Source organism: Mesocricetus auratus, unplaced genomic scaffold, assembly GCF_017639785.1.
Source record: "Mesocricetus auratus isolate SY011 unplaced genomic scaffold, BCM_Maur_2.0 Super-Scaffold_100013, whole genome shotgun sequence".
Taxonomy (NCBI): domain Eukaryota; kingdom Metazoa; phylum Chordata; class Mammalia; order Rodentia; family Cricetidae; genus Mesocricetus; species Mesocricetus auratus.
In genome coordinates, this window is record NW_024429196.1 from 55,219,488 (window position 1) to 55,245,360 (window position 25,873).

Genomic DNA, 25,873 nt, shown 5'->3' on the forward strand with positions numbered 1-25,873 from the left:
AAAGGCCTGTTCTCCTGCCACGGTCTATGTAGTTCCTTTTTAAAGCTTTTTCCCAGGATCGTTACTGTTCAGTAGGGTTATATACGCCCAAGGCTTGCTGCAGAGACAGCTAGGAGTGGGTGTGGCAGGTAGCGGCTGTTAAAGCACTCAGAGTGAATTATCTGGGCAAAGGAAGCCGCTGAGGCTGGCTTCAGCCCACTAACACACCCACCCAGGAAGAAGGGAAAGGACAGGGGGAGTTCAGAGAGTCCCCAGAGGTCAGACTCCTAGGCGAGGCTGGGTTTTCTCCCACAGGCACCTTTGTGAAGGTACAGGGTCTACAGCAGGCTACCTACTTCCCATAAGCCCCGCCCCTCGTGCTCGCCCCGCCCCACCCCGGCGCGCGCATCTGAAAGTGAACGCTTTGGGGCTCTCGGCGCTCGCTCTCTCTGGTCTGGCCGTCCGCGCCATCCTGGTTGCCGTGCTGTGGCCCGGGTGGCGGGCGGTATGGAGGAGCCGCAGGCCGTCGCGGGCGCGAACGTGTCGCTTCACAACTTCAGCGCAAGGCTGTTGGAGCAGCTCGTCCACTTCCACGTCATGCGGCTCACAGACTCGCTTTTCCTGTGGGTGGGGGCAACGCCGCATCTACGCAACCTCGCAGTGGCCATGTGCAGCCGCTACGTGAGTGTGGGCGGGGCCTGGACAGGAAGCGGGTGGAGCTCCGTCCGGAGGGTGCTGGGTGAGGGGTGGCGAGTGCGGACCGCAGGGGAGGTTCTGGAACCGGTGAGGCTGGTGGGAGTGAGGCTGGTCACGTGTATCCCTGAGAGGGATTCTTGAGGGGCCTCAGCTCGTCCTGGGGTCCTGCCCTGGACACCTTGGGCTGGAGTCCCCGAGGCCTGCTTCTTGACTCGTGGGAATTTGCATCACCCCAAAGGACACTCAGCTCCGCTCCTGTGCTCTGAGCCTGCCAGAACCTCTGCTCTCCTTGAGATGTGTATGTGTGTGTGCTTGCCGTAGGCCACGTCTTTGTGGTTTTTTGTTTGTTTGTTTTTGTTTTTGCCACACCGTTTAAAATTTACAGCGGGTTTAGAAAACTTTTTTCCGAACTTGGAGCTTAGATTTAAATGTCTGATAGGTACTTGACCGACAGACTCAAGACAAACTTTCCCCTTCACTGTAGGTCCCACAGCTTTTCACCTCTGTATTGGCAACCCCACCTATTCTGAGGGCTATCTGGTTGTCCTTGACCCTTCCTTCTCTCACGATTCATGTGTCCAGAGTCATTAAATCCTGGGCATTTCTGTCAGTGAAAACATGAGCTAGTGCGACTCTGTCTTTATGTCTGTCACCCAAAGCTAAAACCTCCCTGCTTCCCCCTTGCTGTCTGCATGCCTTCCCTAAGACTGTTCTAACAAAGAGCCACAAACTGGGTAGGATCAGGCACTGCTTTGTTTTCTAAGTTCTGGAGAGCGCAAGTCTAAATAAAACCTGGAGACCAAAATCAGGAGACTGAGGGAAAACCCGTCCCATGGGGCCCTCAGCCTCAAGTGGCTTGCTGCAGTCTTTGTTAGCCCTTGACTGTTAGATGCCACAATGTAGTCTTCCTTACTACATTACATGGCTGCTTCTCCCTGCGTGTCTGTAAGGATGTCTTCTCTTTTGAGTCAGCCCTTGGCTCTAGGGCCTCCTCTCAGGCCTTGATATGCTATGCAAGTGCTCCACCACTGTGTGGAACCCCAGGCCTTGTCTCTTCTTGGAATATACCACTCCTGTGGGATGAAGGGCTCCCAATACTCTGGTATGAGCTTGTGTGTGTCTGTGTGTTTGTGCATTTGCACCTGCATTTAGGAACATGCATGTACATATGCATACATACAGGAAAAAATAAAAAATAAGACAGGTCAGACATTGCCACTCTTCTGCTAAAGACCCTTCAAGATGAGCTCAGAATATGGTCCTGAGACTTTGGTGACTCTACAGGGCCTGTTTTCTCTTCCTGCCCAGTCACTCCTCTTAGTGTTTTAAGGTGAGGTTTGTGCCTAGTGTCCTTGGGCTGCTCATTAAGTCATTTGGATAATGGTTGAGACTTCTTCATGAAGTCCTAAATTGTAGCCAGTCAGGCAGTAAGGACCGACTAATGTCACCACGTTTTACTAAAACATGGCCACATCTGTCAATGCAGGTGGAAACTGTGGTAGCTTTTGTGCTTTGATGGCGGGGCTGAGCAGTTAGTTCTACCAGAGGGCTTGTGGCCACTGAAACCTAAACTATTTACAATCTTATCATTCCTAAAAAAGGTGTGCTAGTCCATGAGTACAGTGCCTCTGTGTGTGTGTGTGTGTGTGTCCTTTCCCTTACCCCTAAACTTGTATATCCACAACAAATGATGGAGAACGGAAACCACAGGATGAAGACACTTCTCTAGCTGGTCTGTCTTGGCAGCAGCAAGGGTTTTGGTACCCAGAGAGGATGATGCTGAGACTAAGTAGCCCCGAGGGTGGCTGGCCTGGGATGTAAGGTTTTCCTGACCTATGCCTGGGAGTCAAAGGCGGTGCTCTCACCTTAGTAAATGTGGCCTTGAGCGTGTCTTCTGAGAGACCCATGCCCTCTTTGAAAGTAATGAACTATATTAATAACAGTAGCAAGATGGGATTTCAATTTTTGGTTTTGGTGCAACAAAGTCAGTGGGTAAAGTAGATTTACTTCGGGAGGCTTAAGTGTAAGTACTGTTATGTTTCAGCTAAATGTTGAACTAAGAGTCTGTAAACACAGGTTTACGATTATACTTGTGTCAGAAATGGATTTGCTAATTTCCTGCCTTAAAAAAAAAACAAATAAGGCTGGGTGTTGGTGGCGCACACCTTTAATCCCAGCACTCGGGAGGCAGAGGCAGGCGGATCTCTGTAAATTCGAGACCAGCCTGGACTACCAAGGGAGTTCCAGGACAGCCTCCAAAACCACAGAGAAACCCTGTCTCGAAAACAAACAAACAAACAAACAAAAACAAACAAACAAAAAAACAAATAACTTCTGTTTTCTGTATACCTAAAGAAATTCTAAAAGTGATTTTAAGTCCTTAGGAAATGGTGTGTAATTGGATAGTTTGGCAAGGGTACCAAACCCCAGAGCAAGTTAGTGAGTAGGCTTTTTCCTTTTTTAACAAGCTTTCTTTTGGGGGCTGAGGTGGGTGCTGGATATTGAACCCAAGGCCTTGTGCATGCTAGGCAAGCATACTACTCTGTTACATTTTATTGCTTCTTAGCCAAAACAAGATTGGTCAGCCATTTCATACTAGGCTTTAATTTTGCTGTTTGGATGCCGGTGAATCCTAGACTGCTTGTTAATCTTCGAAAGTCCTCACAATCCTTCAGGGAATGAGAGCTGTGCTCTCGTAGGCTTTCCTGAGGAAGTTAGGACCCTGCTTCTCAGCTGAGCAATAGGACCAGGCACCCAGATTTTGGTCACTTTTCTTGCTGTGGCCCTAGTGAGTTTGTTTGCTTCCCTTCTGGTTGGGATGCCCTTCAGCTTACTTTGGAGTTTGTAATAGAAAAACAATCCCTTTATGTGAAATAGGCCCTAGAATTTATTTATAGCTCATGGATCCCATTGCAGGTGGTTTCTGTTTGCCCTCATTTTACCTCTTCTGTGTTGGGGTTATCTGGTTTTTGGCTATTGACAAATGCCAGCCCCTGGGGACATTCGTATGTCCTCTTCTTGCCTTGACACCCTGTGTGGAACCCAAAGCTGCCTGGTTTAGGAGAATCCACAGTATACTCCTTTTTTTTTTTCTTTTTCTTTTTTAGGACCCTATCCCTGTGTGCACCTCCCTTTTTGGAGACACCTCTGACACAACCTCCACTGGCCTTGCCCAGCGCTTAGGTACGTACCTACAATTAGTGCTTGACACCAGCCACAGGTGACCCACTGTTTCATGTCCTAGGACAAATGACCTCAGAAGTAAAGAAATTTCATTACTGTTAGAAGAAGACTTCCATCCTTTGGGTCTTGTGATGGAACACATCTATATGTACCTGTCCCCACTGTCTCAGTATCATCATGATCCCAGGGAACTTTTGGGAACACCCACATTCTTCTCGGCTCCCCCTTGGAATCTACAAGCTGATTTACTTATTTTTTTTCAATGAGTGTATCTTCTCCTTGTGGGAGAGAATGAATCCTGCCCAGGGACAGCTGCTCAGGGTGGCTCCCGGGACTTCATGGCAATTTCTATGGAACCTGTGGCCGATGTCACTACTGCAGGAAGGACTGTTTCTCAGGCTCAGTGTGACAGTCAGAGCTTGGTGAAGTGAATGCAGAGTAGGGTGGGTATTTAACAGAAAGCATGAGCTTGAAGGCTCCACTCTTCTCGAGAGTGCGTGCGTGCGTGCGTGCGTGCGTGCGTGCGTGTGTGTGTGTGTGTGTGTGTGTGTGTGTGTGTTTTAAATTACAGATACTTAGGTGATTCAGGTAAGAATAACTTGTGTTCTGTGATCTCCAGACCCAGTTGCCCATGGCTGGTATGCACAGGGTGCCCTCATTAATGACTCAGTCTTGTGTTTTCCAGCATCCCAAAGTCATTTCTGAGCCCAGTGATCCCAAGGTCCCCTGAATCCAAAGGGATGTGATGGGAAAGAACCCAGTCACCAGTTTTGAGTATCTTATATATCAGTTTTGGAGTTGTACAAAGAAAATTGTATCATCTTGACAAGTGGGAAGGTCTGTTGCTTTCAGTCACCTACACATGAGCAGCTAGCACACAGTCCAGGAGAAACATCACCAATTACTGAAGGCTCCAGACTTCCTGTATCCTGTGGTCAGAGGTTAGGGAGAGCAGAGGTCACAGGAGCTTTCAGGGTCCTAGCCTGGAAACAGACCTGACTCATGAGCTGTTTTGGAAACTTTATTAGGAAGTAATTTTGAGCTTATAGGAAAGAATTTCTGCTGAGCCTATACCAAAACTTGTAGTATTTGTCCTTCCTTTTCTGTGCTTACATTTTCTCCCCTGTGAATCACGTGAAAGTCAGTGGGGGACATGATGTCCTTTGCTTCTAAGTGCTGCCTTGTTTTTTTTTTAAGATTTATTTTCTTATTACATATACACTGTTTTGCCTACATACCAGAAGAGGGCACCATATTGAATTGTAGATGGTTGTGAGCCACCATGTGGTTCCTGGGAATCAAACTCAGGATCCCTGGAAGAGCAGTCAGAGCTCTTAACCTCTGAGCCATCTCTCTAGTCCTGCCTTATGTGTTTTTAAACACACTTATGTCAAGCAGATTATTATGTGCTCATGTTCACTTAGAGTTGAGGGAAGTGTCTGTATATATGCGGACAGGATGCCTAATTGACTTGCAATGACAGTCCCTGGTAGAAAAGGGTGGCAAAATTTTGTTTTTTTTGTTAACGACTATATTTTCAATGTATATATGTGTGTGTCTGAGTATGAGTTTGTGCGTGTGAGTGCAATGTCCATGGAGGCCAGAGGAGAGTGCTGGATCCTCTGAACTCGTGAGCCACCTGACACAGGTATTAGGAACTAAACTCCAGTCCTCTGCAGGAACAGTATTTGTTCTTAGTAGCTGAGCCATCTCTCCAGGCCCTAGGGTGTAATCCATGCGGGCCTCAAATTCATGATTCTCCTGCCTTTGCCTTTTCAACATATCCTAGTGTGTGCCAGCAATGATTTTATGCCAAAAAAAAAAAAAAAAAAACAGTTGGCTCAAGAATATGAGATAGAGGCCTAATACCAGGTTTTGTGCAAAGTAACTTGGTGACCTGGCATGGCAGCTGGCATCTTTGAAAGGTCTGGTACCACACAGAGCTCAGATTAGGGACTTGCTCAGCAAAGTCCTGGGTTGACTGGTCTCTTGGGTCTGGACAGGTATCAGTAACAAGTAATAAAGATAGAGGTGTCCTGCAATAACATCGTCTATGGAAGATGAACACAGATGGCTAAGAGCTGGGCTGCAGGGTTCTCAGTGGCCATGGAAGCATTGCACCATAGCTTTGCATGCAGGAGGAAGTCCTAGGCTCTGGTCAACTTTCAGGGCAGAGATGGGCCTGAAAGATTGAACCAAAGACACAGTGGCCCCCTTAGCAATTAGACTGATCGGAACTACAGTACAGTGTGTTCCTGTGGGGAGAGGGGAAGGCCATGCCACTGCTGCTGAGAGGACAGACTAGGCACTGGGATTTTATGGCCCCTTTCTGGTTGGTCTTTGTGGATCTCACTATCTTGACTGGTTCTCAGATCACTGTCTTAACTAGCAAGTCCCAGACTCCCTCCTGCACCTAAGGGAATGGGATGGGAGACTGGCTGGGGCGGGGGAAGGCTTGTTGGGTCTCCCTGCTCCACTCCTTGGACTGAGCAGAACACTGAGGACATGCATGCAGCAAACTGGTGGCTGGTCCAAACAAAGTGCTATCAGCCACTGTAAGGCACTGTCTTCTCTGCTAACTGAACAACTGCCTCCGTCCAGATGCCCTCCTCCTCTTCTTTTTTAAAGACAGGGTCTATCTTTCATGATTTCGCTGACCTAGAACATAGGGCTAGCATCCCATCTCTGTGTAAGTGCTAGGATTTGGAATTACATATGTGTGCCGGTATGTCTGACTACATCCTTTCATTTATTTATGTTTTTACATAAACACACTGGGCGTGGTGACTCACATTTTTTTTTTTTTTTGGTTTTTACGAGACAGGGTTTCTCTGTATTGTTTCGGAGGGTATCGGTCCAGCCCGGCCTCGAACTCACAGAGATCCGCCTGCCTCTGCCTCCCGAGTGCTGGGATTAAAGGCGTGCCATACCATCCACCCAGCTATTCTCAGGACAGAGGCTGGGTTCTTCTCTACATACATCAGCTGCCCAGTCAATGGAATATTCCCCAAGATCCCTTTATCTAAAAACAAACAAGCCCAAACAAACCAAACACACAGTCTTGAATATCTAATAAAGAAAATAATTAAAAACGTCTTTGAGAGTCAGAGGCCTAATTGCCTTTGATTTACCAAGGAGGATCTTGAGCCCAGAGAGGTTTCAGGCTGTGGTGGAGCGGGGAAAGACCCAGGCTTGAAGGTAGCTTTACTTTCCCCCTCCTGACTGCAGGTAAAAGTTGCAGAGGGGGTGGTGGTGCACGCCTTTAATCCCATCACTTGGAGGCAGAGACAGGCAGATCTACAGGCCAGAGTAGTCTACAGAGCTAGTTTCTGGACATCTAGGGCTGTTATACAGAGAAACCCTGTCCTGAAAAAAACAACAAACAAGCAAACAGAGTTGCAGAAGGGGACAGAGTCAGCACCAGGTTGAAGCTTGATGTATTCTACAGCACGGTTTTGTCATGGTATTGTGGCTCCCTACCCTTACTCCGTTTTTCAGCCTGAAAAGAAGGGTGAGATCACTGGACTAGAGGGAAGGATTGGTACTCTGATAGGAGAATGGCAGTTTCTGCCTGTGCCCTGGGCATGGAAGAGTTACTCCTAGAAGCAGAGTGGAAAATGATGGAGGTGTGTGGTGGTGATAGAGAACTTCAATATTTTAATGTTTTTGAAACAACAAAACCTTTGAAGCCAGAAGCCCCATGTAAAGTAGAGGTTCTCGGATTCTAGTGTGGTCACCTGAGAGCTTCTGAGCATAGACTCCTGGCCCCAACACTGTGTCTTTCTCCTGCAGAAGTCAGGAAGGGCCGGGGACTCTGTAGTTCATGCTAAGCTATAGGTGCTGTTGCAAGGCCTGTACTAAATCCACTGCTCCAGAGTCGATGAGGGGTTAGATGTCCATTTGCATGTCCTGCCCTTGAGAAGTCTTCTCCAAGTCTCAGTCTTTCTAAGAACTTCCCAGCTCTAGGCAGGTTGTGGAACATGGACTCAGGGTATTCTGATTGTGGCTGTCAACATATTTTTCTCTTTTTAGCCAGGAAGACCAGTAAACAGGTGTTTGTCAGCTACAATCTCTCCAACACAGACAGTAACTTCACATTACTAGTAGAAAACAGAATCAAGGAAGAAATGGCGACGTTTCCGGAGAAGTTCTGAGTGGCAGAAGGAAGAGTGTGTAACTTGTGTATAAACTACATTTCAATAAACAGGTTGGGTTTTGTCTCAGGCTGCATTCATACTTTGCTTAGAGCGTTTCTCTCCTGGGCTTTCTCCTCTTAGTGTGGGTGTCGGAGACTGATGGGCATGGGAAGAAAAGGGGCAGACAACAAACAAACACTTCCTGACTGTTTAGTGCTAGGGAAGGGGGAAAGTGAAATCAGAAACAGCTGAAATCAGTGGCTGCTCTGTTCCTTCCACACATTAGAGTTAAGAGCCACAATGGCTGGGCTTTAGGCTCATGTGGCAGGTCCCGAGGCTTCTGTCTTGTGAACTGATAGATCAGTCTTCTGGGTGCTCTCCCAGTGTTCTCTCTAAGCCTTGTCTGCACACCCTACTTGTGTTTTTAAAGCTACATTTGAACCGTAATGCAGCTTTCTGGATTTGTGGGCTCCATGGAGTCTTTTTTTGGCTGTTCTTTCCATCTGAGAAATGGCAGGAATCCCTAGCTTGTTGGGTTAAGTGTGCAGAAATGCTTGCCAAACTGTAAAGGCTGTGACAGGTGTCAGCCTTGGTTTTAACTTCATTTTGTGGGCATCAGTGCCTCAGGTCCCCTTGCTCTGTCATCCTTGCTTTCCTTTCTCCCTAGTCCCTGCCCTTCTGCTGTTTTTAGTCCTTAGCATTTTCCTGGCTATTGCTAGGGCTCTAATGGTGATTTTTCCACCTGAGTTAATGGGTTGAAAACCATGTTTTAACAAAACTGACCACCATTGCTAAAGAGCTTTGTAATCCTTGGGGTCTCCTGGGCCCTTTTGTGTTGAGAGGTGCAATCCAGGGCCTATAATTATTTTGTACAGTGCCAAGGTTTTGCACTGAGCCAGGCAGGGGCATGAATAAGGGCATTTAAGAGTAATAACGCCTGTGGTTCGAGAGTTGCCTCCTGCATACTTTGCATGCCAACCTTTGAGGCCTCGGCCAGTGTTTCTGCAGTGTGGGAAGCCCAGTGGTTAGCTCTCAGACAGAATAGCAAGTAACACACAATCAGCTATGAAGAGAAGAGTTTGGTATAAACGCTTTATTAAAGAAATATTGTTTTCTTGTTAAAAAATACTACAGTAGAGAGTTTTGGATTACCAGTCTTTCCTCAGAGAATCACAGTGTAGAGAGTCATTCCTCGACCTCTCTAGGAATCCTCAGGCCATGGATTAGCAGAACACAGATGAGAAAAAAAAATCCCTCTTCAATGTGCTGAATTCTCAGATGGTTTGAGAATCACATAAACATTTAAGTTGAATCTGGTCTCAGCTTCTGACTACCCTCTAAGACTAGGACTCTTCAAGCAGAACGAGAGGCCCCACCATCCCCAGGGCAAGTGGAGGTCACTGACAGAAGAAGCCTTGAAAGCAGTGACGTGGGGAGGTCTGGTCAACGTGGAGGGTTTTAGTACTCGTCCTCAGTGGTAGTGAAATGCCCTTGTGGATACCATCAAGTGAGGTAGGGAAGACATTCCAGAGGAAATCTGTTAATGGGGCAACATTTTTATTTCTGTACATTTACATACAAATTTTCCCCAAAGGTACAACAGATGCGACACCATGCAGACACGCAGCTGTGAATGGCAGTTCAGAGCTCAACATAAACTTGTGCTATGAACAGGTACCACCCCCATCAACACGTACAGCCACGCGGCTCCTAGAGGAAGAGCACGCATGGTGGGGTTGCAAAGAGGACAGAGGTAGGGGAGCGTTCCTCACTAGACAAAACACACCATACTGCTCCGAAACACACACAATACGTTAGAGTGAGGCGGTGTCCTTCAGCAAGGAGGAGTTCAAGTGTGGGCCTCCTTCACCCTGTGTGCCACCCAGGGCTTGGGTGTGTAATGGTCATGAGATTCTTTGAATGGCACTTCCAGTTCAGGGACTTGTCGTTTGGCTCTGGGAAGTAGTCATGACTGCATGTGATATTCCCTTTATGAGGTCTGGTTTCGATTGCTTTCCATTTTGTAGCCAAACCCATATATCAGCCCTGTCCTCCAGTTGCAGGTGATTATAGTCTTAAAACACAAAAACATCTAAACCTTTTTCCTATTTGTCTTGGGTGCTAATATTTAGATATTTCATAATATTTGACTTAATAAAGAGCAAAATGAAGAACTGATCCAGCCCTGCCTTGGGTGTTCACATTTGTGCATAAGTTATGAAAACAGGTACAGGAGTAGGTGGAGAATAGGACTACAGACCTTGTAATGTTACCAGGGATGGAGGGACCCAGCACAAAGGACCAGTGCCTGAGAAGCTACTACCCACAGGAGCAGGGGACTGAGTTCAGGAATAGCAGCTTGGTACCAGGGAGCTAGGCTGTGTCCTCTTCCTATGGAGTTTGGCCAGCGTGTCTGGGGCCTGGTGTCCTGCTGCCCTTCTGATTGATCAGACCACATAGCAAGCTTGCCTACCAGCAAGCTTTCCTGTTTTGGCTACCTTTATGAGGTGTTCTAGCAACTTCAGGCATCCACACTCTGAAGCAGAAACAGAATCACTCAGCCTTCCCCCTGAGGCTGCCACATAAAGGTCAAGACACTGCCAGCAGTCAGCCTTCTGAACTTCCTCTGGTTGGTGGTCCCCTGGCCCCTGCCTCAATGGCGGCTTCTCTGCTAATCCCTGATAGGTTGGTTCTGATTGCTGCAGCCATTAACACTGTCTGCGTTGGCCCAGTGTTTATACCATTTAAGGCGGAGATTGGAAACTTTGAGAAGACGTTTGGAAGTGCTGTACCTTGACCCCGCCTCCCCAGTGGTTTCAGCAGTGCTCTTAAGAGGGTCAGCACAGCCAGCGTGACACTGCTCTCCACCGTGCAGATGTTTCATTCTGTACTTGACAAGGGTTTGCTGCCAGGTGACTTGGTGGGAAAGGTGAAAGGTATCTTACAAGTTTGGCACACAAAGGCTGCACAGATGTAGAGAGATCTAGAAAGAGATGTGTACTAACATCAAGGCATGGAAGGGAGGTGACTAAGAGACCAGGGAGGGTGAAGGTAACCTGGACTTGGAGCAGGTAGCAGGGACTAGCCACACAGCCTCCCTCCTGGACATTGGTCCTCAAGCAAAGAGCTCAGGACCCCAGGCATCGAAGAGAACATAGGCCAGGTGCTGGAAACGTGCGTATCACATCACTGCCCTCGTGAAGTTTTGATCAAGGCAGCTGGCTTCTGCTGAAGTATCTATCAAGTGGGGAGGAGAAGCAGGTGAGACTGTAAGAAGCAGACCAGACAAGGAGCTGGAAGGGGATAAATTCAACTGTTCTCTGGCCTTTGAATTCTAGCAACAGTCGCTTAGAAGTCACTTAGTTGCCCACACAGGCGCGAGACCGCGATTTCCCTGGAAGAACACATGGTAGAGACACATGGCAAGAGACAAGGCAGATGGTTGATAAGAAGCCACGATGCCCAGAGCAGCCTGAGCTGCTGCAAGAGGTCCAGAGGCTGGCTTCTCAGCAGCCCTGGTGCCCTGCTGTCTGGGGCAAGATGAGGGATACAGATAAGGGACATCCTGGGAGGCTGGCACAGGATGGGAGTTGAGCTTTGGTGAGTTATTGCTTTCTCTCACTTCTTGCTGCCTTCAAGGGACTAGAGGCCATGTGGACTTGCCTGTGAGCAACCTGCACTCCTGCCCAGGGCCCTTTTGTGCTGAGTGAGTGACAGGCAGGAAGCCACTGAGGAAGACATGAGGTGAATCGCCTCCAGGTGCCATGGGCACTGTAGTGATGTCAGAGTGACAGCCATCCAAGCTAGAGCTCTCCTCCGGTGTGTGCTGGAGATGTGGGCGGCGGCCACATGCGGGAGAGCAAGGCTCCCTCCTGGGATTTGCCTTAGTTGTCTATTTCAGTTATTTTCCTGTTGTTTGGAGTTCTGAAAGTAACCACATTTTCAAGTAGTGCTGGCAACAGAGCTGAATGGGGAAAAGGGACCTTTACTGCTGGAACTCAGTCTGGGAAAGTGTCTTAGTAGAAACAAACATCTCAGACCTCAACACAACAGCTACTGTGGACTTAACTAAGCAAACCCAGTGTCAGGAAACTGGTGCTTTCTCGTCATGTAGGATTTCTGGTGAAGTATGGAAGTTTCCCCACAAAAACTTCCTGATCAAGTACAAAAGGATGATCCTGAAGGAAAGGAAGATTAAGCTGGCTCTTATGACACTTGGGGCTGCTTTCCCAACACAAGGGATGGAATCTACCTTACAAACAGAAAGGAGAAAACACAACTGTAAAATATACAGACTATAGAAAAAACCCAATTCATGTACATTTTCCTCTGTCTAAAATGTAGTCCCAAGAATGCTCCGCTTGAGAGGCACAACTGTCCACGGCAGTGAGCCTGGAGGTAGGGGTCCTGGCCTACAGACGCCCTCTGTCTCCTTGAGTGGAGAAGGAGATTGAGTCTGACCTCCAGGGAGGGGACTGGCCACTGCATTGGTCACTTACAGGGACTTCCTCAGAGTGATTCTGCCTCACTCCTGAAGAAGGTTCCACTTCATGATCAGCGAGAGGGAAGGGAATAAAGTGCTTCTTGTAAAAATGACCAAAATAAATACAAACATTTAATGGCAGAAAAGAAAGTCTTGGAAGGGTTATTTCCCAAACACCTGATTTCTCAGGTCTGTTCCTCAGATGTCTGGAAAGACAGAATTCCCCACACCAGTTGAAAGTCTTGACGATTGAGTGGAGTCAGCAGCAGGGTTGGACTTCCTCCCCAGGCCTGTGTCTTCTCTCTGGTCTGTAAGTCTGTGTGCAAATTTTCCCCAGCCCTTCAAGCCCCAGGGGACTGGTGGAATGGTGGTGTGGCCCAGCAAGCTACATGGACTTCATGCCATTGGCAGTGGCCCCCTCCGGTAGCCCATCACCCACTGCGGCCACGTCGTGCAAGCCCGAGTAGTCCTTGAGCTCCGCGTTGGTGAGCAGAAGTGGCTGTTCCCCCTTCTTGTGTGGCAGCAATGGCTGCCTTGTGTAGTGTTCCCCGTTGGCGATGTTCTCGGGCAGGTTCTGGTCCCTGCTCTCGGGCAACAGGAGGATGCAAATGATGCAGATGAGCGTGCAGCAGGCGAAGATGATGTGGTGTAGGAAGTAGCCTTTCTGGTTGTGCAGCTCAATAATGGGTGCTGTCAGCATACCGAAGCCTGCGCTGGCCAGCACCAGCCCCAGCCCACCACACCTGCAGGCAGAGAGAGAGCACAGGCTTGAAAGAAGCATACAGTGTTTGAAGCAAGTAGGGTGGAGTAGGACAGCAGCTTGATGGGCTAATTAGGGTAAGTTCACAGCACTGTCCTGGTGTAGAGATGTCCCACAAACTTCCAGTATTAGAAACCTCCTCATCAAATTCAAATGTTGCTGGAATTAGATATGGGGCCTTTAGGGATAATGGATATTAAATGCAGTCAAGAGGTTGGAGCTGCTGTGATGATAATTTTATAAGGCCTTTATGAGGAGAGGAGAAGCCTGAGCTAGCATATTTGCTGTGTCACCATGTATTGCCCTGCACTACCTTGGGATTCTACAGAGTTCCCATTATCAAGGATCCATGCATAACCTATGTTGGACCTCTCCGCCTCCAGAACCATAGCTGAATAAACTAGATTCTTTATAAATTGTCAGTTACTACAACAGAAAATGGATTAAGGCACCAAGGAAGTTCTATCTCTGTACTGGGTCCTGCTCTGATTGGTACCACCCAGTATTCCCCATAGGTGTGACGTCCCAAGTCACCTTCACCTTGGCTGTATCTGTGGATTCCTACAACTTTGAGATCAGATAGGCCAAACCCTTAGTGGGAATTGTTTATCTCTATTCCTTTGGCAAATGAAGAACCCTCAAGAATCTCAGAGAGATTATCGAACATGCAACAACACTTGAAGACATCCTCTTCCCGTTACTCTTACTTCTCTACTTTGACCTAAAAACATTCCTGGGACTAAAGGTGCTCTGTGGGTACTACGAAAGTAGTACAGTGTTGGAATGAGACCATAGTGCCCAGGTAATAGGACAAAAAACTGCCTGGTTCCAGTCCCCAGGCCTGGGGGTGGGGTGGGGACAGGCAGAGGTGGTCTTATCTCCAGCAGGAGGAATACTGTTGCCTGCCCACCCTCAAGAACAGCAGAGAGGACATACAGGGATGTGGACATCAGGACGAACCTTACAAAGGAGCTGCTCAAGATTTATGCATCACTGCAGCAAAGGAACCTTGTTCTCAAACATGGAATGGAAATGGCTGAAGGGATGTACCTGCTGCAGCTGGGAGGCAGCTCTTGAGTAATTTATGGTTTTCTTACCTGGTACTGTGATGCATGAATTCACAGAGGTAGTAAAAACCTATTTATTAAGGGGTGCTATGGAAAGACAAAACTCACGAGTACAGAACAAAGCAGAAACCGCTACTTATCCAACCGCCACTGATCCTGCCTCTCCATCCCTTGGTCCCTTGGTGTCTGACCACACCAAGCACGAGCCAGAGCAAGAGAGAGAGTGTGTGCTTCCTCTCAGGCTTATCCATTGTAGCACCCCCTGACCATGACCTAAGGCCGGTACCCCAAAACTATTGGCGGAATGAATTCCCACAACAGTACTGTATGTAGGTGGTGGCTCCCAAGTCAAAAAAGACTACCCTACAAAGTGCTACAATACAAGATCAACACAACATGTCGCTATACTAATACCAAGTTCAGAAATGAAATTAAAATGTTTTCAAGAAAGCAAATGCATTGCTGATGGAAAGTTTATGAAGCTAAAAGTAAATGGATTGATAGACTCAGTATTGTGAAGACGCTAAGTCTTCCTGAATCGAGCTGTGGACTCTTTGCAATCCCTTTCAAAGTCTTAGCTGAGAATAAACTTAGCCACAAATCTGCATGTCGATGCGGAAGACCTGGAATAGTCAGGAAGGGATTCTGAAACAGGAATATAGTAAGACTTACTGTTCCCATTGTGAAACTTAGAAGCTATGCCAATCAGTGTGGTGGCAGTAGAGACAAACCCACAGGAGGGTGAGGGTTCAGAAACAGGACTCTACGCCCTTGGATTTTGACAAAGGCACACACTGTGGTGCAAAGAGCAGCTGTGCAGCAAGCAGTGTTGTGCAGTAGGGTAGTCTGTGTGCCAGAGACTTCTCCCAAAAACCATAAGTGAAGATTGTTGTGGCCTTGGGTCAGCACAGAAGCTGATCAGCTGGACTCAGTCAAAATTTACCCCCCTCACACACACACTTTAAGAAGACACATAATTCAGAAGTAGAAGCCACCCAATCTGGGAGAAAGGCATGCAAAGCCTGATTCTGACAAAGGATGTATGTCCATAACATATATAGAACTAAACTTGACTTGAAAAATGGGGAAAAGGTATCAAGAGGCATTTTAACACACACACACACACACACACACACACACACACACACACACACACACAGGAGAGAGAGAGAGAGAGAGAGAGAGAGAGAGAGAGAGAGAGAGAGAGAGAGAGAGAGAGAGAGAGAGAGAGAGAGAGAGAGCAAACTACAAACATCTAGAGAGAAAAGCTTGGGTTGGTGCACAGTGTCCTTGCCAACAGAGAATTGCAAATCAAAATCACAGGGAGAGGCCACTTCACGCCTGTGAGCAAGCCTGGGATAAAGGACAGAACAACATGCTGGCCAGGATCTAGAGGGCCTGCAGTTCTCTGATAGCCTCCTGGCAACAGGATGGAAAGCAGGTCAGTATTATCTTAAAACAAGTTTTTATGTATCAATTCCATGTATAAAACAAGTAAAAACATGCCCAGACAAAAATCTACAAGCAAATGTTTATGGCTTATAGCACTGGGAAAATCCAAATGTCTATCAACTAGTGAGTGACAAATAAAATGTGGTTTATCCATATATAATGGAATATTACTTAGCCATTTAAAGCAGAAAATACTGACATGTTACACCATGAAAGGCATCATGCTGACTGTATGATTCCATTTATATGGAATGTCGGAAATGTTGTTCCAGAGAGACAAAAAGCAGGACAGTGATTGTCTGGTGCTATGAGTAAGGTAGAAACTGCAAAGGGGCATGAGGAATTTTTTCTTTAGGGGGGGGATGATGGAAGTAGCCTGTGATTGGAGGGTGGCAAACTATTTATAAATCCAAATGGATGAATCCTATGTAAAGTACATGCCACTAAACTGCTAACTTTCAAACTGTTCCAGATGTGGAGCCAGGCTGCCTGGTACAGATCCTCATTGCTGCCAGCTTCGTCTCTTCTTCCCAAGAGGCTCTGCTCCCTCTCCACGCCACCGTGCAATGCTCAGGGGCCTCTCAGTGGCCCTTTTAAGAGTGGTCCTCAGACCAATCCTGGGCTGATGTAGGAGACAGGACTCGGTGCCTCTCCTCCTCCCAGGCACTATGTACATGGCACTTGGCTCCTGTTGGCTTCCTTGGGATTTCCCTGTGAGCTCTGTGGAATCCAGGCTAAGCAAGTCGCAGAGCTGCTCCTGGCCTCCCGGAGTCCTCCCTCTAGGGAGACTGTATCCTTATAGTACACGTCTCCATGTTTCTGCACTTGAGAGGTGTTCAAGGACAAGACCAAATCTTGCTCAATCTGTAGTCCCTAGTATTCTGTTTGTGTGAGACCTGGCCAGCTGGTCCTTGGCATTACTTGGCATTGTGTCAGATTCCTAACAAGATGATTCCAACTTCCCAGTACTCTTAACCTTTGCCTTACGTAGGGGCTGGAAGACATATGTAATTTCTTGCCAAGAAAGCACTGCAAAACTAGTGAGATGTCCCTTCCACAAGCGGGTATGCAGACTCTGGCTGTGACGAACAAGGTGCTGTGTTGTTGGAACACAACCAGCAGGAAATTAGATGGCCTGTGGTTGGCATTCTGTAACCCTGAAGAAATGGATCCTGCCAATGACTGCTGAGCCTCCTGTCTCAGGGGACTGCAGCTCATGGAGCTTGGAACAAGGATCTAGCTAAGCACTGCCCAGACCACTGACCACAAGCCATAGCATTGAGCCATTTGTTGTGCAGAAACAGGTAAGTACTGTAGTGAGAATGCCCAGCCTTAGCTTTGGAACCTCTCACCCAGACTGCCATGTCCTCAGTTCTTTGTATCACACAGGTCTTCACTGGGGGGGGGGCACGGAAAGAGCCACAGAGAAAGTCATACTGCTGGCCCAGCAAGGAGGGCACATTTTTTCTTGGTGGGGTCCGGATACCAGCCCTTTCACAAGCAGTGCCCTAGACCAACTTTTAAAGACACTGCCATCTTTCTGTCAACATCTGCTCATAAGCCTATTGCTTTTGCTCTTCCAAGGGCAAGGATTATTTCCTAGAACATCAGCTGTCTCAAAGTTTGCATGTAACAAATACCAGATGCCCATGGCTCATGCTTCCTAGAGATTGAGTCCATCAGGTGAATGATATGAAAATAGACATTCAGAAGTTTTGGTAAATCTGGCCCCTTTGGGAAGCCACAGGATGGGAGGGGTGTGTCAGATGCCAGAGACCTGTCTGATTGGGACCTTTGATATCAGTAAGGTTATTTTTCTCTGGTTTTTGCTTTCTCAGCTGGTACCAAGTGTGACTGGCGCCCTTGACCATGTAGAGTTGTCACAAAGGGAAGCAGCATACAGTCCCCCATGTAGGGAGTGTGTGAAGCTTCTCATCCCCAGGAATGTCTCACGTGACACCAGGTGAACAATCAAAGTAATATACCATATTAATAGATCACGTTAAATGAAATATATTTGATTTATAGCTCATTTAAATGTAGGTATATGAATATGATATTCAGTATGTTCATATACATGGGTAATACAAAATCCACTGTGATGCCTAACATTGCAGCCAGGGGGAAATTGCACATATGGTAGTGGTCTCGTAGGACTATAGTGAAAGGGAACTTTTGTATCCCTGTGGATATCATAGCTGCTGCTGTAACAGCTGTCATGGCACACCCATTCCTACATAACTGTAACATTGCAGGTGTAGGATTGCCTACTGCATAGTAAATCATATTAAAAAGCACACAGAATACCTAATACTCTAGGATGCTAAATGATTACATTGTAGGTATGTGTTACATACTATTATAAAGCATTTCTACTTTAAAAATAAGTTTGCCCCATGTGGTAGCATGCCCTGTAATCCCAGCACTCTGGAGGCCGAGGCATGAGGCCAGCTGGGCTGCACAGTGAAAGCTTATGCACTATACCACCAGCACCTCAGGTTTCATTTACTGAGGCCACATAGTGAACAGTATTGAGCATCTAGGTGTGCATAAGTTACTCTATGATGTCTGCATGGTGACTTATTGCTCCCCACATATCCTGTTGTTAAGCAATGTTTGAAACAGTTGTATGTCTTTGTTTTTTTCTATGAAAATACTTTTCTGTTTCACTACCAGTGATTCCTTTAATTTAATAATATTACAGATAATTTTGTAAGAAAACAATATGCCATTTTTGTTTGTTTGTCTTTTGAAGCCTCTAGGGATCTTTACATGCTTGGCTTTAAATTCATTTCCCTTCACAAGTCTGAGTGGTCACAGGCTCATGCCGTTGTTCTCTGTGCTCACTAGAGGGCAGCCTAAGCCCATATTTATACCCCAGTGAGCATCTACAGAGACAAAAGAACACTGTTTCTTAGAAACAAAGTTTTTATAGACCACCGGATAGCTTTACTTTGGGTAAAGACCTCTAAACAACCAGGGCCACAGGCAGACTTGCTAGAGGGAGCAGAGTGTAGGTCACAAATAAACATGAACCAACATGAACACACCCACACCATGTTTTACTTCCTCTGTTACATGTCTTAGCTTCCTTGACTGCATTTCTGTGAAGTTAAGGATGCACGAATATGGCACTCATTTGCTCATTAAAAGGAAGAACTGCCAGGATTATCCAGGTGTGAACAGTCACACAAATTGCTGAGTTACATTTACAGTTCTCACTTGGTATCTTTGGGGAGCAGTTTCTAAGATCCCCAGGTCTTCAGATGCTTAAATTCCTTAGAAAATGCTGTCGTAGTACATGGAACCTGTATACTTTTTGCATTCTTTACACCATCTACCATTATTCATAATACCAAACACAGTGAAAATGCAGTGTAAATAGGTGTTTGCTGTACTTAGGGGGTACTGGAAAGGACTGTACATGCCCAGTAGTCTTGGATTATTAGGTATGGGTGTTAGGGATTGAACCCAGGGCTGTGTTCATGCTCAGCACATTGGGCTACACTCAGGTGCATCATTTCCTTAAACAAATGCTGTTTGTTTGTGGTTGGATGTGCCTTTGTGTAAATCATGGGAATAGATAGCAATTCTGTCTCTCTGTGATGCCTTGTCTTGAAGCAACATCAGAGCAGAAGACAGACATGGGGACCTTGCTCAGAGGGATGGGTCTCAAGGCCAATCTGATGCAAATAATCTGGACCAGAGCTAGTAGTTAGTGGATAGAAAAGCAGGGCTAGTGCCTGGGGCAAGGACAGAAAGTCCATCACAGACTCCATGGATTGGTGGAATTGTGCAGACTGTCAGCTTGTCAGGGTCACCTGCCCATTCTCTTCCCTTGTCCTGTTGTTGTGGAGAAAGGAAGCCACCGTAGGCTGCAGGAGCTCCTATCTTCAGATAACAGTGGGAAGAAAAGGTGATTCCCCCATAGTAAAAGCCACTGGTTATTTTGCTTGAATGCCCAAGTCACTTCTGGCCAAGACCGGGAGAGGGACTGGGGAGGAAGGATGGAAACCCGTCTTTCCTAGCCCATCTTCAACTCACCTAATGCCCAGAGCCTAGGAAACGCATCTCAGAAGCTGCTGCCTGGCTAGTGGTAAACACAGTGGACTGAGGCTAAGTGGCTCCCTGTTATAGACCAAATAAGAATGGATGAGACAAATTCACTCTAGCCTCTACCAACCACAGGAAGTAGATTATCATGAGTCTGTACAAGAAACATATCCTTGTATATGCCCAGTCTCTTGTTTCTGGCATCTTAATCTTTTCTGTTTGTGCTGGCTAATTTTATGTTAACTCGATACAAGCTAGACTCATCTGAGAGGAGAAAACCCTAATTGAGTAAACATCCCCGTAAGATCCAACTGTAGACAAGCCTTTAGGTTTTTTCTTAATTTGTGACTGATGGAGGAGGGCCCATTGTGGACGGTGCCATTCCTGGACTGGTGGTCTTGAATTGTGTAAGAAAGCAGGCTGAGCAAACTATAGGGAGCGAGCCAGTAAGCATGCCTCTGCATCCGTGTCTACCTCCTGCCCTGTTTGAGCTCTTGTTCTGACTTCCTCTCACAACAGTGATGTGGAATCGTAAGCAAAATAAATCCTATCCTCCCCAACCTGCTTTTGGTAATAGTGTCTCATCACATGACAGCAAGAGTAGCCCTATCTAAGACAATGCTGTTCTTACTTCAGAAGAGTTACCGAAGAAGGCAAGACTGTCCTAAGAAAGAAGCCCATGGACCCCACCCTCAATTATCTTGGGTTTTTCTGTGTGAAGTAGGTGTTAGTATTCAGGCATCTGTACAGGCCTGCCCTTGGGGCTCTGACAGGATACGCCCTCAGCTGCAGCCACTGAGCGCACCACCTGTGCACACTCACTGTGTTCCCTTTTGAAAGGACCCTGCCCACCTCCCATCTTTCTCTCTTTCTTTCTTTCTCTCCCTCCCTCCTTCCCTTCTTCCCTTCCTCCCCCCCCCTTCCCCTCTCTCCTCCTGCTCCTGTCTCCAGAGGCTGGTCTCCTCCCTTCCCTTTCCCCTTTTTATGATCCCTTTTCCTAATTAAAAAAAAACCCTGCTTGAACCCTGTTGCATGGCTTCTTTCTTTTAAATTTTCTTAAATTACAACAGTGGGTGGTATGGAAGTTGCATGTTTACCCAGTGACTCTCATGAGAATTCTTCATTGGTGTATTTTCAAGGAAAAGCTGTAAAAAACACTGGTGGGAAGAGTTCCCGGAGACTCTTCCAGCCTGGCTAGGAACTGGACTCAGTTTCCTTTTGCCCTCTGCAGGTACAAAACATCACCCAGGGCCAAATATTTTTCTGGTTTGTCATCTTGGCAAGCTGAACTTTAGAATGTATTTGTTCAATTTCTATTCCCCAAATAATTTTTCCAGATTTGTGTCAAAGAGGAAAAGGATACCACATTTCTTTCAGTCTAGCTTGCTAAGCACACTGACAAGGAGACCAGAGTTAAGGGGTATCCTCTTCAGACAATACAGAGAGTCATGCAATGGCTGCCAGTGGCTACCAGAAACCCGGGACTAGTGGAGACTTGTGTTCTATCTGGGAGATTATCTTTCTGGATTCTTTTATAAAGGAGGGAATTTAACTAGGCGGGGAAAGAGTGAGTTGCTATGTGCCTCCAGTGTTTCACAATTGCAAGTGCAAATCAAGCCTCTGGTCTATCTGCCTTTGGCTCATGCAGAAGGCAGGGAAATAGAGGGCTTACTAGCCTTCTAATTGCTTTTCCTTAAATATACAATGACTATGTATTTTATTACAGGAACCAATAGCTAGCAGCCTTGGCTTGTATTGCAAAAATCCAAGAGAGTGAGTCAAAATGAGGTCATGAGAAAACTCTGTTGTCAGCAAGGAGGTAAGTCCACAGTCCTGTCTACCTGCTCCCCGAGCCCTCTCAGCACCAGAGGGCCTGAAATAATTAGTCTCTCCGAGTCCCATCTGAAGGGTGTCATCATGCTGACTTCTGGGTTTCAGCTCACAGCTGAATAACAACTGCCCCCTCACAATTTCAAAAGAGCATGTGCATTAGAAATGCTAATGCAATTCCAATAAGGAGCTGAGCGTGATACAAAGCAAGCTCTGCATTACAGCCCTGCGGTAGGAACCAGTGACAAGTGCAGGTGAAGACTCTTACTCAAAACCATTTTGGGTTTTGTACCTTTGGATTTGGAATATTTGCATACACAACATGAGATATCTTGGAGTAGGGATGCCAGCCTAGACACAGATTTGTTTATGTCTCCTATATGCTTTGTGGAGCCCGCAGGTCATTTTATACAATATTTAAAACAATTTTGTCCATGAAACAGAATTTTATGGACAAATGTTGTTTGTCCCATTCACATTTTTTTTTGCTGCCATATCAAAACAAACAAACGATGTTGGGGTTGGGAGTGTTTTAGATGTCAGGTTTTGGGCTTCAGTAATGTTCACCCTGTGCTAGGAGGAAGGTATCTGGTAGAGGGGACTCAGTTGGGTGATGCTCTTTCAAATATCCCAGATTTTTTTATATTACAGCCAAGTGGGATCAAATGCACCACTGCCCAGGGACAGTAATCTCACTTCACAAACAAACACTTAGGACTTCTTATGAAGGAAAAGACAAACTTTTCTCAGGCCTGGGTCTGCGTGGCCTTACTTACCTACCTGGCCTAACGCTGGCCCAGTATTAGGCTCTTGATTTTTTTCTCAACTAAGTCATTGATAAAATTTTGGATTAGTGATTAGGCTCTCAGGCCAGGAAGAAAACAAAAGCTCCATCTAACAGTTTCCCAATTTGTTTGTACATAGCGCCTAGACTGACCTTGGACTTCTCTGGTTCTTTGGCTTCCTTCTCCCAAGTCCTGGGACTGCAGGCATGCACCACTACAACCAGTTTACAGGGTTCTGGGGATTGAACCTAGCTGTGCACATGCTAGGCAAACAACTCAACTACATCCCCAACCCTCATCTTTTTGCTGAGATGGGGTCTTGCTGGGCTGACGATGCTGGCCTAGAAGTCGCCACCCTCCTGCTTCAACCTCCTGAGAATCCAGGGTTACAGGTGGGATATACCTAGCTTCCTTTTTGTCTGAAATAGCTTGGTCCTGAGTCTCTCAGTGGACAGTGCTGACTTTTACCACAGTTCGGCAAGAGTGATTTACTTATTGCTCCCTTTTCTATTCCTTGTCATGTTTCCTGTACCTTAAACAGTTCCTTGTCTCCCCTGGTAACTATGATGATGGGACCTACGGTTGAGTTCCCACCTGACCCTGAGAGTCAGGGTGAAGCAGATCATCAGGCAATGAGTCAGGCAGGCAAAATGCCCTGCATGCCACCACACCCCAGGCCACAGGCCTAGGTGGGGCAGAACTGATGGCAGTTCTTACACACAAGCCTCTCTAGACGTGGACCAATCTTGAGTTCTGAGAAGAAAGTCCCGCATTATCCCATCACCCACCTTATCACTGTGGGGGTGATCTCTGCACAGAAGAACACACTGAGGCTCCCCACTGCATGGGATGCAAACATGCCCACGATGGAAAATGCGATGGAGAACTTGTCCTTGACGCTGTCACTCATCCCTGGATAAGAATCCAAAGAAGGAGACCATGAGGTAGGAGAGAAGGGAAGAGAATGGAAACTAGACAAGGGGTGAACTGGGGTGAGTATTGGGGAAGGGGAGCCTAGGACAACCCAGGAGCTCCCTCCTCCCCAGTACCCAGTTTGTGGCACAGTAGGGCATGCAGTGGCCTCTGGGTGGGCAGTCCTCTAGGCTGAGGAACCTGGAGCCCTTTAATCATTCTGCTGTTGGCTTCTGTAAGTCTCTTGAGCACCAAGCATGCTGAGCTCTCAGTGGCCTGTCGAATTCCTCATCCAGAGGCTGTGCCAGGCAGAAGGCAGACTGGGGGGTGGGGCCTGCTGCCACAGTGGCATACCATCTGCCCTAGATTCTAGACTGCAATCTCAGAGTTGACCCACCCAATCCAGAGTCAGTGTTGATTCAAGGGTACAAAACCACACATGTGACCAAATGGAATAATTCATGAGCCCAGAGGAGGAAAAGCTCTTAGCAATCTCTGTGCCTGGAGATGGCACTGGATCCTAGCTGGCATGAGGCAGCACTGCACAGTGTTTTGGCATGCATTGGGGCTCAGTTTTCCTTATGGTTGCAGGGAGGGCAAGTGCTCTCCTAGGCACTGGTGGCATGGGATTGGTTGGGTCAGGCAGGTGTGATGGCAGCATGGGGTATGGAGCAGCACCTCTGCTGTTCCCTAGTTGGAGAGCGGCAAACTTGCATGAGTCATGAGGAGATAATGGCTCTCCCTATAGCACAGCCAACCAAGCCCCAACCCTTCTGCCTTCTCATCCTGATTAGCTGCTGGCCAAGGACAAACAGAACCGGTGCTGGATCAGGGGACTGGGAGGGCATGCATGCCAAGCTGCACAAAACCAGGGAAACACAAGTTGCTTTCTCTAGTGCAAGATGGGGATAGAGAATACAAATGTATGCTTATAGTGTCCAACCTACGGCCAACTTCAGCTGCAATTCTTGAAGGGCAAAGAGTGGAAGAAAGAGAGGAAAGGAAAACCAGTTGGTGAGTCTCTGCGGTAAGTGTTGAGTGGACGTAATAAAAGACAAGGCAACACAAGTGTCTGGGACTCACCTGAGTCTGGGTGCTGGCTGTATTTGCCGATCACTGGAGCCATGGGATGGGTGTGCCCACAGGGTAACGGGAGTGGGAAGAGACGAGAAGGCTTGTTAGGCATGGGACAACTGCCGAGTGTCCCATGTGACTTGGTTCTAAGTGAACTTCCTTCTAAGTCTGAGTTGGTGCTGGCCGCCTGGGCAGTGGAATTCACACTGGACTAAACAAAGGCCTTTTTGTGTGAAGAGAGGGTTGTGGCCTATTGGCCACGGAGTCTGGGAGACAACGCAGTCTGAGGGAGGACCCAGCAGATCTAAAGGGAACATCTTTGCATGAAAGTTATTCAATGGGGCACTGGGCACTGGGAGCAGGCTCGTCAGGCCACATTTCTGCTTCCTCACAGCCTATTCCTCACAGCTACTTGCCCTTTGCCCAGAGTCCCCGTGGCATTCCTGTTCACTGCCAAATAGGGCACATGGGATGCTCCGGAGGCTATCCTGCCACATCTGCCCTAACTGGGTAAGTTGGACAGAAATCTTCTGGAAGGGAAGCTAGGTAGTATCCACCCAGGGAGGCATGGAGAATGGCCACCACTTGTTCATTCTGGCTATTGCCTAGCAAGGTACAGAATGCCTAAGTGGAGCATCATGGGAGGAGATTCATGCCCTTGGAGGTATGCCCTAAAAGGACATTAGGACTGTAGATCCCTTTCTTCTGTTACTACATGCCATGAAGTGAGCTCCTGTCATACGCTCCTGTCCTGGTATGTTGTCTTACTACAGGCCCAGATGGGTCAACACACCATGGACACACTATAGACTAAATCTATAGGCCAAACAAATCTTTCCCCTCTCTAATTTGATTGTCTCAGGTATTTTGTTACAGAAACAGGAAGCTGCCATGCCTTCCAAGTGCCCTGTCAGTCTGCCAGCCCCCTTCCCCAGCATCCTTCCCCTGTCTCCCTTGTCCAGCCTACTCACAGTTGAGGAGCCCAAGCTGCAGAAGTGAGGCCAGGGCCGTGAGGATCATAAAGAGCAGCAGCCCTCCCCTGCGCCCGAGGAACCTGACGACCACACACATGGCGAGGCAGGACGCCAGTGCGATGCTGGCCATGGTGTAGTAGTCAGCGTAGAAGTTCTCCAGGAGTGGCACCTTCACCTCGTGGCCCATCATGCTTCTTGCAAAGCAGTGGTGGATCCCGTACCCTGTCAGCCTGCAGGAGACATACACACACTGAGAGGGTGGGCAGTGTGCACCGAGAGGAGGGGCTGCCCCATGGAGAGACTGAGAAGCATCTTACACATGACAGGAAACAATGCCTTCATTACGTGTAGACCCATGAGGGAGTTAAATTCGGAGAGACATCAAAGAAATATCCGTGAGGTCCTTTGTTCACCCAGGTGTAGGACAAAGCACGTTCTGCATGCTAGCTAACTTACTCTCATGTCAGCACAAGAACACCGTCATATCCA

At 47.4% G+C, this 25,873-nt stretch overlaps 2 protein-coding genes across 4 annotated transcripts in view; one reads left to right on the top strand and one right to left on the bottom strand.

The window, feature by feature from the left end:
• The first annotated feature begins 379 nt into the window (after positions 1-379).
• Psmg4 (proteasome assembly chaperone 4) lies at positions 380-8,081 on the top strand. Its single transcript, XM_005066399.4, has 3 exons — positions 380-660; positions 3,783-3,858; positions 7,891-8,081. The coding sequence occupies exons 1-3, from the start codon at positions 487-489 to the stop codon at positions 8,010-8,012; spliced, it is 372 nt and encodes a 123-aa protein (XP_005066456.1). The 5' UTR covers positions 380-486; the 3' UTR covers positions 8,013-8,081.
• Positions 8,082-9,072: 991 nt separating this feature from the next.
• Slc22a23 (solute carrier family 22 member 23) overlaps positions 9,073-25,873 on the bottom strand; it is a 155,465-nt gene continuing 138,664 nt past the window's right edge. Inside the window, exons 7-11 of one of the 3 annotated variants that reach the window (XM_005066397.4) lie at positions 25,382-25,614; positions 24,420-24,452; positions 24,280-24,303; positions 23,213-23,336; positions 9,073-13,220 (exon numbers count right to left, since the gene is read on the bottom strand). In XM_005066397.4, the coding sequence (XP_005066454.1) occupies positions 12,863-13,220; positions 23,213-23,336; positions 24,280-24,303; positions 24,420-24,452; positions 25,382-25,614 (772 nt within the window). In that variant the 3' untranslated portion in view covers positions 9,073-12,862. Of the gene's footprint in view, positions 13,221-23,212; positions 23,337-24,279; positions 24,304-24,419; positions 24,453-25,381; positions 25,615-25,873 lie in introns of those variants that run through there. The other 2 variants (XM_005066398.4, XM_040755798.1) reach the window with 2 other exon arrangements.

Excerpts from the sequence above, each read along its gene's own strand:
- Psmg4 (XM_005066399.4), top strand. The coding sequence starts at position 487 with ATGGAGGAGCCGCAGGCCGTCGCGGGCGCGAACGTGTCGCTTCACAAC. Across the intron at positions 661-3,782 it reads TGGCCATGTGCAGCCGCTAC|GACCCTATCCCTGTGTGCAC; the intron begins GTGAGTGTGGGC and ends TTTCTTTTTTAG. Across the intron at positions 3,859-7,890 it reads TGGCCTTGCCCAGCGCTTAG|CCAGGAAGACCAGTAAACAG; the intron begins GTACGTACCTAC and ends TTCTCTTTTTAG.